We start from the raw sequence: 14770 nt of genomic DNA, 5'->3' as shown, positions 1-14770 counted from the left end.
GGGCTCTTTCCTATTTCTAAAAATTCTCGAGAATTTGAACATGAAAAGAATCCGCTTGATGAGAAATCATCATTTAATTATATTGTTAATTTCTTAACGTCAATCGATGAATCTTCTTTATTTTTATTGGAAGAAGAAAGAAGAATTAATTCAGAAAGTAAAGCAAAATCCTTGAGATTTGTATTCGACATAATTACAACCAATCCAAATGATCAAACAACAACTGAAAAAAAATCCATTGGAATAGAAGAAAAAAAATCCATTGGAATAGAAGAAAAAAAATCCATTGGAATAGAAGAAATCAGTAAAAAGGTTCCTCGATGGTCATACAAATTGACCGATGAATTAGAAGGACTGGATCAAGAAAATGGAGAAGAACAGAAGGAAGATTATGAAATTTGTTCAAGAAAAGCGAAACGGGTGGTGATCTATACTGATAAAAATCTGGATACCGATACTGATAATATTGATCAAGCAGAAGCAGAAGCAGAAGCAGAAGCAGAAGCAGAAGAGGTGGCTTTGATACGTTATTCGCAACAACCAGATTTTAATCGGGGTATAATCCAAGGATCCATGCGTGCTCAAAGACGTAAAACAGTTATTTGGGAAATATTTCAAACAAATGTTCATTCCCCGCTTTTTTTGGATCGAATAGACAAAGTCTTTTTTTTTTCTTTTTTTGATAGATATAGATATCGAATAATTAATCTTATTTTTAGGAATTCCGTGGGGGGAAACCCAGAATCCGAAACTTCCGACTTTGAGGAGGAAGAGGAAGAGACAAACACTGGGAAAAAAAAAGACGAGGAGAAAAAAAAAAAAGAGGAAGATGAACGGATAACAATATCAGAAATTTGGGATAGCATTATATTTGCTCAAGCAATAAGAGGTTTGATGCTGATAACCCAATCTTTTTTTAGAAAAAACATTGTATTGCCTTCATTGATAATAGCTAAAAATATTGGACGTATGTTATTATTCCAATTCCCCGAGTGGTATGAGGATTTGAAGGAATGGAATAGAGAAATACATGTTAAATGCACCTATAATGGTGTTCCATTATCAGAAACAGAATTTCCCCAAGATTGGTTAACAGATGGTATTCAGATAAAGATTTTATTTCCTTTTCGTTTAAAACCTTGGCGAAGATCTAAAATACGATCTCATCATGGAGATCCAATGAAAAAAAAAGGAAAAAAAGAAAATTTTTGTTTTTTAACAGTTTGGGGAATGGAAACGGAACTCCCTTTTGGTTCTCCCCGAAAGCAACCTTCTTTTTTTGAACCCATATATAAGGAACTCAAAAAAAAAATTAGAAAAGTAAAAAAGAACTCTCTAAAAGTTTCAAAAGAAAAAAAAAGATGGGTCATCAAAATAGTTCTAGTTCTAAAACGAGTTCTAAAACGAGTTCTAAAACGAATAGTTCTAGTTCTAAAACGAATAGTTCTAGTTCTAAAACGAACAGTTCTAGTTCTAAAACGAATAATGAAGAAACTTGAAAAAGTGAACCAAATTTCTTTATTTGAATTGAGGAAGGGAAAAGTACATGAACCAAATGAAAATGCAAAAGATTCAAAAAAAAATAATCAGATTATTCACGAATCGACCATTCAAATTCGATCTATGAATTGGACAAATTATTTACTCATAGAAAAAAAAATGAAAGATCTTGCTGATAAGACAATCACAATAAGGAATCAAATAGAAGGAATCACAAAAGACAAGAAGAAAATAGTTCTAGCCTATCATGATAAAAGACCGGAATTACAAAAACATATTTGGCAGATACTTCAAAGAAAAAATACCCGATTAATACGCAAATCACATTATTTTATGAAATCTTTCATTGAAAAAATATACATAGATATCTTGCAATGTATGGTTACCATTTCTAAGGTTAATGCACAACTTTTAAAAAAAACAATTATCAATGAATCCATTTACAACGATGAAAGAAATCAAGAAGGAATTGATGAAACAGATCAAGATACAATGAACTTTATTTCGACTATAAAAAAGTCCTTTTCTAATCCTAATATTAGAAATGATTTAAACACTTATCACGACTTATCTTCCTTGTCCCAAGCATATGTATTTTACAAATTGTCACAAACCCAATTATTTAACAACCATCACCTGAGATCTGTACTTCAATATCACGATCACGGGACCTATCCTTTTATTAAAGACAAGATAAAGTATTATTGTATGACACGAGGAATATTTGATTCCAAATCAAGGTTTGATTCCAAATCAAGGCATAAGAAAATTAATAAGTCTGGAATGAATAAATGGAAAAACTGGTTAAAGGGTCATTATCAATATAATTTTTCTCGGAGCAAATGGTCTCGATTAGTACCGAAAAAATGGCGAAATAGAGTCAATCAACGTTGTACTATTCAAAATAAAGAATCAATGAAATTGTATTCATATAAAAAAGAAAAAGACCGATTAATTCATTACATGAATGAAAATTTTTGTGCAGTGGATTTATCGATGAGTCAAAAAGAAAAATTTAAAAAACACTACAGATATGATCTTTTATCACATGAATATATAAATTATGGGGATAGTAAGGACTCATACACACTGAAACCCGAATCGTTTTATGTATTGCTAAATATGACTATTGATGATTACCTAAAAAAAGGATATTTTATTGATACCCATAAAAATCTGGATAGAAAATATTTGGATTATAGAATTCTTCATTTTTGCCTTAGAAACAATAGTGATATTGAGAACAATAGTGATATTGAGAACAATAGTGATATTGAGAACAATAGTGATATTGAGGACTGGACCGATATGTATATCGGTACCGAAATTTATAAAAATACTAATAAAAATACTAAGACTAAGACTCATCAAAAAAAAATTTTTGATTGGATGGGAATGAATCGAAATTATTCTACCATATCAAATCTAGAACCTTGGTTCTTCCCAGAATTTGTGTTACCTTTTGATGCATATAAGATTAAACCGTGGATCATACCAATCAAATTACTTCTTTCTAATATTTATTATGAAAATGATATTAGTCAAAATCAAAATGAAAAAAATATTAGTCAAAATCAAAATGAAAAAAATATTAGTCAAAATCAAAATAAAAAAAATATTAGTCAAAATCAAAATAAAAAAAATATTAGTCAAAATCAAAATAAAAAAAATATTAGTCAAAATCAAAATAAAAAAAATATTAGTCAAAATCAAAATAAAAAAAATATTAGTCAAAATCAAAATAAAAAAAATATTAGTCAAAATCAAAATAAAAAAAATATTAGTCAAAATCAAAACATCAAAGATTCCGTTAAAATAGAATTTCAAAATTCCAACCAAGAAAAAGAGGGTCAATCAAATCTTGTATCAGATCCACAAAAACAAAACCAAAAGGAATATCTTGAAGAGGATTGCACGAGATCAAACATTAAAAAAGGTAAAAAAAAAAAAAAACAATCCAAGAAAAATAAGGAAGGAGAACTAGATTTGTTCCTGAAAAAATATTTTATTTTTCAATTAAGATGGGATGACCCCTTGAATCAAAAAATTATTAATAATGTTAGGATATATTGTCTCCTACTTAGATTGATAAATCCAAGGGAAATTGCTATATCCTCGATTCAAAGAGGAGAGATGCATCTGGATGTAATGCTGATTCAGAAAGATCTAGCTCTTACAGAATTAATAAAAAGGGGAATATTAATTATCGAACCAATTCGTCTATCTTTAAGAAGGGATGGAAAATTCATTATATATCAAACCATAAGTATTTCATTGATCGATAAGAGTAAACACCAAATTAATAGAAAATACATAAAGAAAAGATATGTTGATAAGAATAATTTGAAAAAATCCACTGGACGACATGGCAATATATTTGTGAATGGGGATCAAGATCATTATAATTTCTTTGTTCCTGAAAATATTCTATCTCCTAGACGTCGTAGAGAATTGAGAATTCTAATTTGTTTCAACTCTCATAATCGGGATATTGTGAATAGAAATCCAGTATTTTGCAACGAAAACAACATAAGAAACTCTGAACAATTTTTGAATGAGGACAAACGTCTTAATACGGATTTAAATAAATTAATTAAATGCAAATTGTTTCTTTGGCCCAATTACCGATTAGAAGATTTAGCTTGTATGAATCGCTATTGGTTTGATACCAATAATGGTAGTCGTTTCAGTATGTCAAGGATACGTATGTATCCACGATTCAGAATTATTTAATAGTATATTTCCTATATATCACATGCCGTTTTCAGTAAATAAAAACCGAAAGATGTACGCATATGGTGTGTTACGTTCTGGTACATGATACGTATTTACTTGTGTATCAATTCAATTGAATCTAGAAAGAAATCTACAGAATCTTTTTAGGTGCAAAGAAATCATTCTCTTTCGTAAATGCAGAAATATATTATCCTTTTCTTTTCTATCTAAATCAAATGGAAAATTTGATTTAGATAGAAACGGATAAATCTAAATTTTTGCGTGTACTAGATTAAAAAAAATTGACATAATATAATAATTATTATTTTATTTTTCCTGATCGGTAAAATCCATGGCATGGAAAAGAAAGAAAAGAAAAAGATAAAAAAAGTTTTATGGTCAAAAATTCATTCATTTCACTTCTTCCACAAGAAGAAAAAGAAGAAAACAGGGGTTCTGTTGAATTTCAAGTATTAAGTTTCACCAATAAGATACGAAGACTTACTTCACATTTGGAATTGCACAAAAGAGATTTTTTATCACAAAGAGGTCTACAAAAAATTCTGAGAAAACGTCAACGTCTGCTGGCTTATTTGTCAAAGAAAAATAGAGCGCGTTATAAGAAATTAATTGACCAGTTGGATATTCGGGAGCCAAAAAATCGTTAATTAAATCGTTTGAATTAGTATAGTAGTTATTAGATTTTTTATTTTGATGAACCTCCTACTTTTTTGAGGAATTCATGAAATAATGAATTAAGGAAGAAAAGATATGACTGTACCGGCTACAAAAAAAGATTTCATGATAGTTAATATGGGTCCTCACCACCCATCAATGCATGGTGTTCTTCGACTGATCGTTACTCTCGATGGTGAAGATGTTATTGACTGTGAACCCATATTGGGCTATTTACACAGAGGGATGGAAAAAATAGCGGAAAACCGAACAATTATACAATATCTGCCTTATGTAACACGTTGGGATTATTTAGCTACTATGTTCACAGAGGCAATAACGGTAAATGCACCAGAACAACTGGAAAATGTTCAAGTACCTAAAAGGGCTAGCTATATCAGAGTAATTATGCTGGAGCTGAGCCGTATAGCTTCTCATTTGTTATGGCTTGGGCCTTTTATGGCGGATATCGGCGCGCAGACTCCCTTTTTCTATATTTTCAGAGAGAGAGAATTGATATATGATTTATTCGAAGCCGCCACAGGTATGCGAATGATGCATAATTATTTCCGCATCGGAGGAGTAGCTGCCGATCTACCTTATGGCTGGATAGATAAATGTTTGGATTTTTGCGATTATTTTTTAACAGGAATTGTTGAATATCAAAAACTCATTACGCGAAATCCCATTTTTTTGGAGCGAGTCGAAGGAGTGGGCATTATTGGTGGAGAGGAAGCAATAAATTGGGGTTTATCAGGACCGATGTTACGAGCTTCTGGAACACAATGGGATCTTCGTAAAATTGATAATTATGAGTGTTACAATGAATTCGATTGGGAAGTCCAATGGCAAAAAGAAGGAGATTCGTTAGCTCGTTATTTAGTACGAATCGGTGAAATGAGGGAATCTATAAAAATAATTCAACAGGCTCTAGAAGGAATTCCTGGAGGACCCTATGAGAATTTAGAAGTCCGACGCTTTGATAGAGCAAAAAATTCCGAATGGAATGATTTTGAATATAGATTTATTAGTAAAAAACCTTCACCCAATTTTGAATTGTCGAAACAAGAACTTTACGTGAGAGTAGAAGCCCCAAAAGGGGAATTAGGAATTTATTTGATAGGAGATAATAGTGTTTTCCCTTGGAGATGGAAAATTCGTCCACCCGGCTTCATAAATTTGCAAATTCTTCCTCAGCTAGTTAAAAGAATGAAATTGGCTGATATCATGACGATACTAGGTAGTATAGATATCATTATGGGAGAGGTTGATCGTTGAAATGATAATTGATACGACAGAAGTACAAACTATCAATTCTTTTTCTATATCGGAATCCTTAAAAGAAGTATATGGACTCATATGGATCTTTGTACCCATTTTGACCCTTATATTGGGAATTACAATAGGGGTACTAGTAATTGTGTGGTTAGAAAGAGAAATATCTGCAGCGATACAACAACGTATTGGGCCTGAATATGCCGGCCCCTTGGGAATTCTTCAAGCTCTAGCAGATGGAACTAAACTACTTTTTAAAGAAGACCTTCTCCCATCTAGAGGAGATGTTCGTTTGTTTAGTATTGGACCGTCTATAGTGGTCATATCAATTCTACTAAGTTATTTAGTAATTCCTTTTGGGTATCGCCTCATTTTAGCCGATCTCAGTATAGGTGTTTTTTTATGGGTCGCCATTTCAAGTATTGCTCCTATTGGGCTTCTTATGTCAGGATACGGATCGAATAATAAATATTCCTTTTCAGGTGGTCTACGAGCTGCTGCTCAATCTATTAGTTATGAAATACCATTAACTCTATGTGTGTTATCAATATCTCTACGTGTGATTCGTTGAACATGAACTTTATACTTCTTTCCTAGAAGTAAAGGAAAGAAGTTGAATGTAATGTATTGAATAGGTATTTTATTTTTTATTCATCATTCGGGTCAATGAGTTAAACCAGATAGTTATATGAGTGAAACAAAACAACTTAGAAGTTTGCAGTAAGAAGATAAAATCTCATTTCATATGTACAAGAATAAAGTTGAAGTAAACATAAGCAGTGTAAACTGTTTACCCCAAGATTAAGATTCTTTCATTAGTCATCATATCTTGGAGCGGGTGTAAAAGATCAACTGTATGGAGTTTTCATTACTGTCTTGTATTTATTACCATGCCGTAGATCAATCAAAAATCAGTGGACGGTTAGGAACACCAAAGTGCACAAAGGATTAGTAATAGAGATAATGTAAGGTATCAAAAAAAGAGATATTTCTACAATTTATAAAACGAATAAAAATAGGGACTTTAAGTTGGTTTATATTTATAAATTTATAAAATATAAATTTATAAAAAAAATAAAAAAATGAATAAAGATATTGATGCATAAAATAAATAAAAGAATAGATAAGAAGAGATTCGTCCACCTCCCATGGATTTGATTCCTTCCCCTATAAAAAAACTTGCAATGCCAACCCCATTTGTAATTCCATCAATTATATATCTATCAAAAAACTGAGTTAGTTCGGTTAATCCCCTTATACCCATGGTAAAAACCTTAGTATAAAAAATATCTATGTAACCACGATTATATGACCAATTGTATATCCCATTTTTTATTTGGTCCAAGAGAATCCTTTTAGGACCACCTTTTACAAATGCATTGATAAAGTTCAAATTCCGGAAAAACGAATAAGCAGACCCATATAAGATATATGCTATGAATAGTCCGGAAATAGCTATACTTACTGAAAAAATTGCATTTGTAAAAAATTCATACCAATCCACAGAATAACTCGAATTTGGATGGAAAAGGTTTGTGAGTGGAGTTAACCATTTGGATAATATATCCAAATCTATTACTCCTTGATCAAAATGAATTCCTATTGATCCAACAAACAAAGTAAATAATACCAATATAAGCAGAGGAAATAGCATAGTATTGTCCACTTCGCGAGGGTACATAGAAGTGTACTTTTTTTCGAAAGAAGTATTAAAGTATCGTATGCATTTTTTTAGATTATTATCAATTTTATACATATCCTTTGAAAAAAAGAAGACCCTATTATTCATTGTTGATAAAGGTAAATTTCTATTGACTGCTTTGGCTACCTCCTTTCCCCATAGAGATATTGAATAGGACGAACTATTTTTTGTGCTACTGTAATCTTGAAAATGAACGCGCAAATGTCCATCAAAGGTAAGTAAATACACCCGAAACATATAAAATGCAGTCAATCCTGCTGTGAAACAAGCTATTATTGCGAAAATTGGTGAATACAACCAACTATCATTAAGAATTTCATCTTTGGACCAAAAACAAGCAAGAGGTGGAATACCGCAAATAGAAAGTGTACCCAATAAAAAAGTAGTTCTTGTAATTGGAACATATCTTCTTAAACCACCCATAAGAGCCATATTCTGACTTTTTTCTGGCGAATATCCAACAATAGGTTCCATTGAATGAATAATGGATCCGGATCCCAAAAACAATAAAGCTTTAGAATAGGCATGGGTAATCAAATGGAATAAAGCAGCTCGATAAGAACCTATACCTAGAGCTAACATAATATAACCCAATTGAGACATTGTAGAATAGGCTAAACTTCTTTTTATATCTCTTTGAGCAAGAGCCAAAGTAGCTCCTAGTAGTACTGTTATTACACCTATTAAAGATATGAAATTCATTATGTAAGGTATAGCTATGAAAATAGGAAGAAGTCGAGCTACAAGAAAAATTCCTGCTGCTACCATAGTAGCAGCGTGTATAAGAGCCGAGATGGGAGTGGGTCCTTCCATGGCATCGGGTAACCATACGTGAAGGGGGAATTGTGCGGATTTAGCAACTGCACCAATGAATAATAAAGAGGCACACAAAGTAGCAAATAAAGAACTGACACCATTATTATGGATCAAGTTATTAGTTATTTCGAACAAATCCCGAAATTCGAAACTACCTGTTATCCAATAAAAACCTAAAATTCCTAATAATAAACCAAAATCCCCTACACGGTTAGTTACAAAAGCTTTTTGACAAGCACTTGCTGCAGTCGGTCGTGTGAACCAAAATCCTATTAATAAATAGGAACACATCCCCACCAGTTCCCAAAAAATATAAATTTGTATCAAATTGGAACTGGTAACTAATCCCAACATGGAAGCATTGAAAAAACTCATATAAGCAAAAAATCTCAGATATCCTTGATCATGAGACATATAATTGTCACTATAAATAAGAACCAAGATTCCAACAGTAGTAATTAGTATTGACATAATAGAACTAAGTGGGTCGATCAAATATCCGAACTCTAAGGAAAAATCATTATTGATGGTCCAAGACCATAGATATTGATAGATAGAACTTCCATGTATTTGTTGAATAGATAAATTGGCTGAAAACCCCATAACTATACTTAACAGTAAAACACTAGGAAAAGCCCATATACGACGAATATTTTTTGTTGCTGTCGGAATCAGTAGAAGTCCAAATCCTATTGACACAGTAACTGGAAGTGGAAGAAAAGGTATTATCCATGCATATTGATATGTATGTTCCATAAGAAAACAAAATGAAATCTTTAATAATTCTACTATTCTAGTCTAGTCTTAGTAGAATATTCTATTCTGGTAATTTATAGCCATATTATATAGTATAATAAGAAAAAAGAGTTATACCAAAAGGAGTACTTGATTCTAATTATGTTTTAATAAAATTATATGTTTTAATAGGTTTAAAATATATTTTCAAACAGGTTTTAAATATATTTTTTAATAGGTTTTAAATATATTTTTTAATAGGTTTTAAACATATTCGAAAATGCTTTTTTTAAAACTATTCTACCAGGGAATAAGTATAGATAATGACTAAAAGGAACAATCTATTTTGAACAAAACAATACATGTCTTTCACATACAACGATAAAAACTGGTAACCCTTTTTGAATGGCAGTTCCCAAAAAGCGTACTTCTATGTCAAAAAAACGTATTCGTAAAAATATTTGGAAAAAAAAAGGATTTTTAGCTGCAGTAAAGGCTTTTTCCTTAGCGAAATCGGTTTCCACCGGACGTTCAAAAAGTTTTTTTGTGCAACAAACAAATAATAAAGTCTTGGAATAATCGGAATTGACATACCCGAAGAACTTCGAATTTTTTAAGATGAACGATTCACATTAATTAATGTATTGAACTCCTCAATATCAATATGAGTTAGAACTAGCTGTTGTAGTATGTAGATGTGGTATGTAGAATAAAGGTATGTATATCGAATTCTGAATATTTTTTCTATCTACTTTTTTCACAATAGAAAAATATTTTTCTATTGTGAAAAGTAGAGTATGATTACGATAGAAATGAAAATTCTTTTGTTTCTTATATGCCTAACAAAAACCTAATTAGTTTGGTAAATCTTACCATTATGCATTATATATATAATGAAGAGACCATTATATATAATATGAAGAGTATTAATACTCTAATGATACTAAGGAATGATACTAAGGTGTCGAAATCGTTAGAAAATTTCAAATTCTTTTGATTTAGTGATGAAATTGTTATACATATGAAATCCTGGTTATTTAATCTTCTTCATTGAAAAAAAAATATATTTTTTTTTCATTTTGTTTGAATCTATGAAATCAAATCGGATAAATAAAAAACGAATCAAAAAATAGAAAATGAACAATTCTTAGTTCTATACCTCGACAGACAACAAAACTATTGAGTTCTAACTGTTTTGGAAGAACTTAGTTTCTAGTACGCGAAAGTTTATTATTAAAACTAAACTTACTAAAACTAAACTTACTTTATTATTAAAACTAAACTTACAATGATCCCAACTAAAGATTCTTTTTTTGAATAGAGATTCAAATAGGAATTTAAATGAATTTTGATTTATCGATTCTAATGTTTACTAAACTATATTGAATCCTTGATTCTCGACGATTCAACATGAATTGACTATTATTATTTCAAGTAAGCCGCCATGGTGAAATTGGTAGACACGCTGCTCTTAGGAAGCAGTGCTAGAGCATCTCGGTTCGAGTCCGAGTGGCGGCATCCTTGAAATCCTAGAAAATAAATCCTCTAAAAGAGACACAATGGATCCTATAATGTATTCAATTCTCGATTTAAATTCTCTAATGGGACCCCTTTTTATGATATTTACAACTTTAGAACATATATTAACTCATATCTCTTTTTCGATAATTTCAATTGTGATTACGATTCATTTAATGATCTTATTAGTCCGCGAAATCGTAGGATTGCGTGATTCATTGGAAAAAGGGATGATAGCCACTTTTTTCTCTATAACAGGATTATTAGTTTCTCGTTGGATTTCTTCAGGACATTTTCCGTTAAGTAATTTATACGAGTCATTAATCTTCCTTTCGTGCAGTTTCTCCATTATTCATATGATTTCCAAGATGGGGAACCATAAAAATGATTTAAGCACAATAACCGCACCAAGTACCATTTTTACACAAGGCTTTGCCACGTCGGGTTTTTTAACTGAAATGCATCAATCCGCAATATTAGTACCTGCTCTACAATCTCAGTGGTTAATGATGCACGTAAGTATGATGTTATTAAGCTATGCAGCTCTTTTATGCGGATCACTATTATCAGTCGCTCTTCTAGTCATTACATTTCGAAAAAACATCGATATTTTTTGTAAAGGTAATAATTTCTTAATTAAACCATTTTTCTTTGGTGAGATTCAATATTTGAATGAAAAAAGAAGTGTTTTTAAAAACACTTCTTTTCTTTCATTTCGAAATTATTATAAATATCAATTGACTCAACGTTTGGATTATTGGAGTTATCGTGTCATTAGTTTAGGATTTACCTTTTTAACCATAGGCATTCTTTGTGGAGCAGTATGGGCTAATGAGGCATGGGGATCTTATTGGAATTGGGACCCCAAAGAAACTTGGGCTTTTATTACTTGGACCATATTCGCGATTTATTTACATACTAGAACTAGAATACATATTAGAAGTAGAACAAATCAAAGTTTGCAAAGTATGAATTCGGCACTTGTGGCTTCTATAGGATTTCTTATAATTTGGGTATGTTATTTTGGAATCAATCTATTAGGAATAGGTCTACATAGTTATGGTTCATTCACATTAACATCTACTTGAATAAACTACACAGATAAATAATTGAATAAACTACATAAAGAATACATAAGAACATCATCCCATATATATATAAAAAGCTTCTTGTTTGTGCGAGTTTTTGAGAACCGTTTGAATCATTCCTTATTCAAAACGGTTCTCAAAAACTCAAAATGCATCTCATTACAATTCTAATTCACTTTATTCTTTTGCATTGTACAGCGAACGATTTTAAAAATCTTAAAATCAAAGACAAAAATTATATTTCCGTATTATTAATGAAAGACTATCGATGAAAGTAATTAGATAGGATAGCTTGCACCCTGTCAACTGATAGCGAGAGAACGAAATCCGGATAAATACCAATACCTATTACGGGTAGAAAGATACAGATTGAAACAAATAGTTCTCGTGGTCCAGAATCCGCAAAATTAGAGTTTGGAACATTGAATAGCTTGTATCCATAGAACATCTGACGTAACATAGATAATAAATAAATAGGAGTTAATATCATTCCAATTGCCATTACAAAAGTAATTAGCATTTTTGGCATTAAAAGGTATTTTGGACTAGTAATTATTCCAAAAAATACTAATAATTCCGCAACAAAACCACTCATTCCTGGCAATGCAAGAGAAGCCATCGAAAAACTACTGAACATGGTAAATAGTTTTGGCATTGGGATCGATACCCCCCCCATTTCGTCGAGATAAACAAGACGTATTCTATCACAACTCGTTCCTGCCAAGAAAAAAAGCGCAGCACCAATAAATCCATGAGAGAGTATTTGTAAAATGGCACCGTTGAGTCCCATTCCGGTTATAGAACCAATTCCTATAATTGTGAAACCCATGTGAGATACAGAGGAATAGGCTATTCTTTTTTTTAAATTCCGTTGACCGAGAGAGGTTGAAGCTGCATAGATTATTTGAATCGTTCCCACTATTACCAACCAGGGAGAAAATATAGAATGAGCGTGGGGTAATAATTCCATATTGATCCGAATAAGTCCATATGCGCCCATTTTTAATAAGATTCCAGCTAGAAGCATACATGTACTGTAATGTGCTTCTCCATGGGTATCTGGTAACCACGTATGTAGGGGTATAATCGGCGATTTGACAGCATAAGCAATAAGGAATCCAAAATATAATATTATTTCCAATGCCACAGGATATGATTGATTAGTTAATTTTGAAAAATCTAATGTGGGTTCATTAGGGCCATATAAACCCATACCTAGAACTCCTATTAAGAGAAAAATGGAGCCCCCCGCAGTGTACAAAATAAACTTTGTGGCCGAGTAGAGACGTTTCTTTCCCCCCCACATGGATAAAAGTAAATAAACAGGAATTAATTCTAACTCCCACAGCATGAAAAAAAGTAAAAGGTCTCTAGAAGAAAATAATCCTATTTGACCGCTGTACATTGCTAACATGAGAAAATAGAACAATCGCGAATTTCGAGTAACTGGCCAAGCCGCTAAGGTAGCTAAAGTGGTGATAAATCCTGTCAGTAAAATAGGTCCTATGGAAAGCCCATCGATTCCCAGTCTCCAGTGAAAATCAAAAACATCTATCCATTTTAAATCTTCCTCCAATTGGGTTAATGGATCGTCCAATTGGAAATGATAACAGAAAACATAGGTTGTTAGAAGGAGTTCCAACGAGCATATACATATAGCATACCACCTAAACATCTTATTTCCTTTATGAGGAAGAAAGAAAATGGAAGAACCGACGGATATCGGCAAAACAACAAGTATTGTTAACCAAGGAAAATAACTCGTGATAAAGACAAGATACGTTTGACCAGAAAAACCCGTGCTCGGAATAGAATAATATATTTTCTCGAGTACGGGCTTTTGTCGGTAAAGAGGAATCAATTGATTCAAGTGGATTTTTTTGTAACGTATCAATAACCTAGACCCATGCTGCGAGTTGTTTCATATGATAAATAAACACGGACACTCAAAAAATCCGTGGGGCAGGCGGATTCACATCTCTTACAACCCACACAGTCCTCGGTTCTTGGTGCGGAAGCAATTTGCTTAGCTTTACATCCGTCCCAAGGTATCATTTCCAATACGTCTGTGGGGCAGGCTCGTACACATTGAGTACACCCTATACATGTATCATAAATTTTTACTGAATGTGACATTGGATCTATAAATTCCAGATTTTAACATCAAAAATTTTCAATCTGGTAGAAAATTAGTATTTATATTATAGACACCAGACGAAGCAGTGGTTTATTAAAATTTTAAGAATCAATATATTTCTAAATCTGTTCATGAGAAAAAGCCAAGAGACTTTGATTTCCGTTTCAAAAATCATGATCATACGAGTCACATGTGTAAATAAAAATTGGCCGACAAAACAAATTGATCAATCATTCAAATCAATATTTCAATATTCATATTTTCAATATGAAATATGAATATATAAAAATAAAACTAAATTAGTAATTTAATTTATTTTCGTAATATGATTAACATATTATTATTTAATAATATTATTTTTATTATTTTATTATAATATTTATAATATTATGCAGTATATTATTATATAATACATTTATATTATTATATAATACATTAAAAATACATTAAAAACATTAAAATTTAAATACATTAAAATTAAATAAAATAAACAAATAAAAAACGAAATAAAAAAATTATAATACCAATTAAATTAAGAATATAATTATTTTTCATTAATGGAATATGAAAGTGAAAGAATAGAAATAGAAAAATATTCCAATTTCATTT

The 14770-nt window shown here is 31.2% G+C and overlaps 1 protein-coding gene across 1 annotated transcript; it reads right to left on the bottom strand.

Moving 5' to 3' along the window:
• Positions 1-11580: 11580 nt before the first annotated feature.
• LOC135657240 (NAD(P)H-quinone oxidoreductase chain 4, chloroplastic) lies at positions 11581-14524 on the bottom strand. Its single transcript, XM_065175934.1, has one exon. The coding sequence runs from the start codon at positions 13697-13699 to the stop codon at positions 12287-12289; it is 1413 nt and encodes a 470-aa protein (XP_065032006.1). The 5' UTR covers positions 13700-14524; the 3' UTR covers positions 11581-12286.
• Between the last annotated feature and the right edge of the window lie 246 nt (positions 14525-14770).

Source organism: Musa acuminata, unplaced genomic scaffold, assembly GCF_036884655.1.
Source record: "Musa acuminata AAA Group cultivar baxijiao unplaced genomic scaffold, Cavendish_Baxijiao_AAA HiC_scaffold_238, whole genome shotgun sequence".
NCBI classification, from domain to species: Eukaryota; Viridiplantae; Streptophyta; class Magnoliopsida; order Zingiberales; family Musaceae; genus Musa; species Musa acuminata.
This window is presented reverse-complemented; position numbering and strand designations above follow the sequence as displayed.

Bases quoted from the DNA above. Each gene is read 5' to 3' on its own strand.
- LOC135657240 (XM_065175934.1), bottom strand. From the start codon at position 13,699: ATGTTTAGGTGGTATGCTATATGTATATGCTCGTTGGAACTCCTTCTA.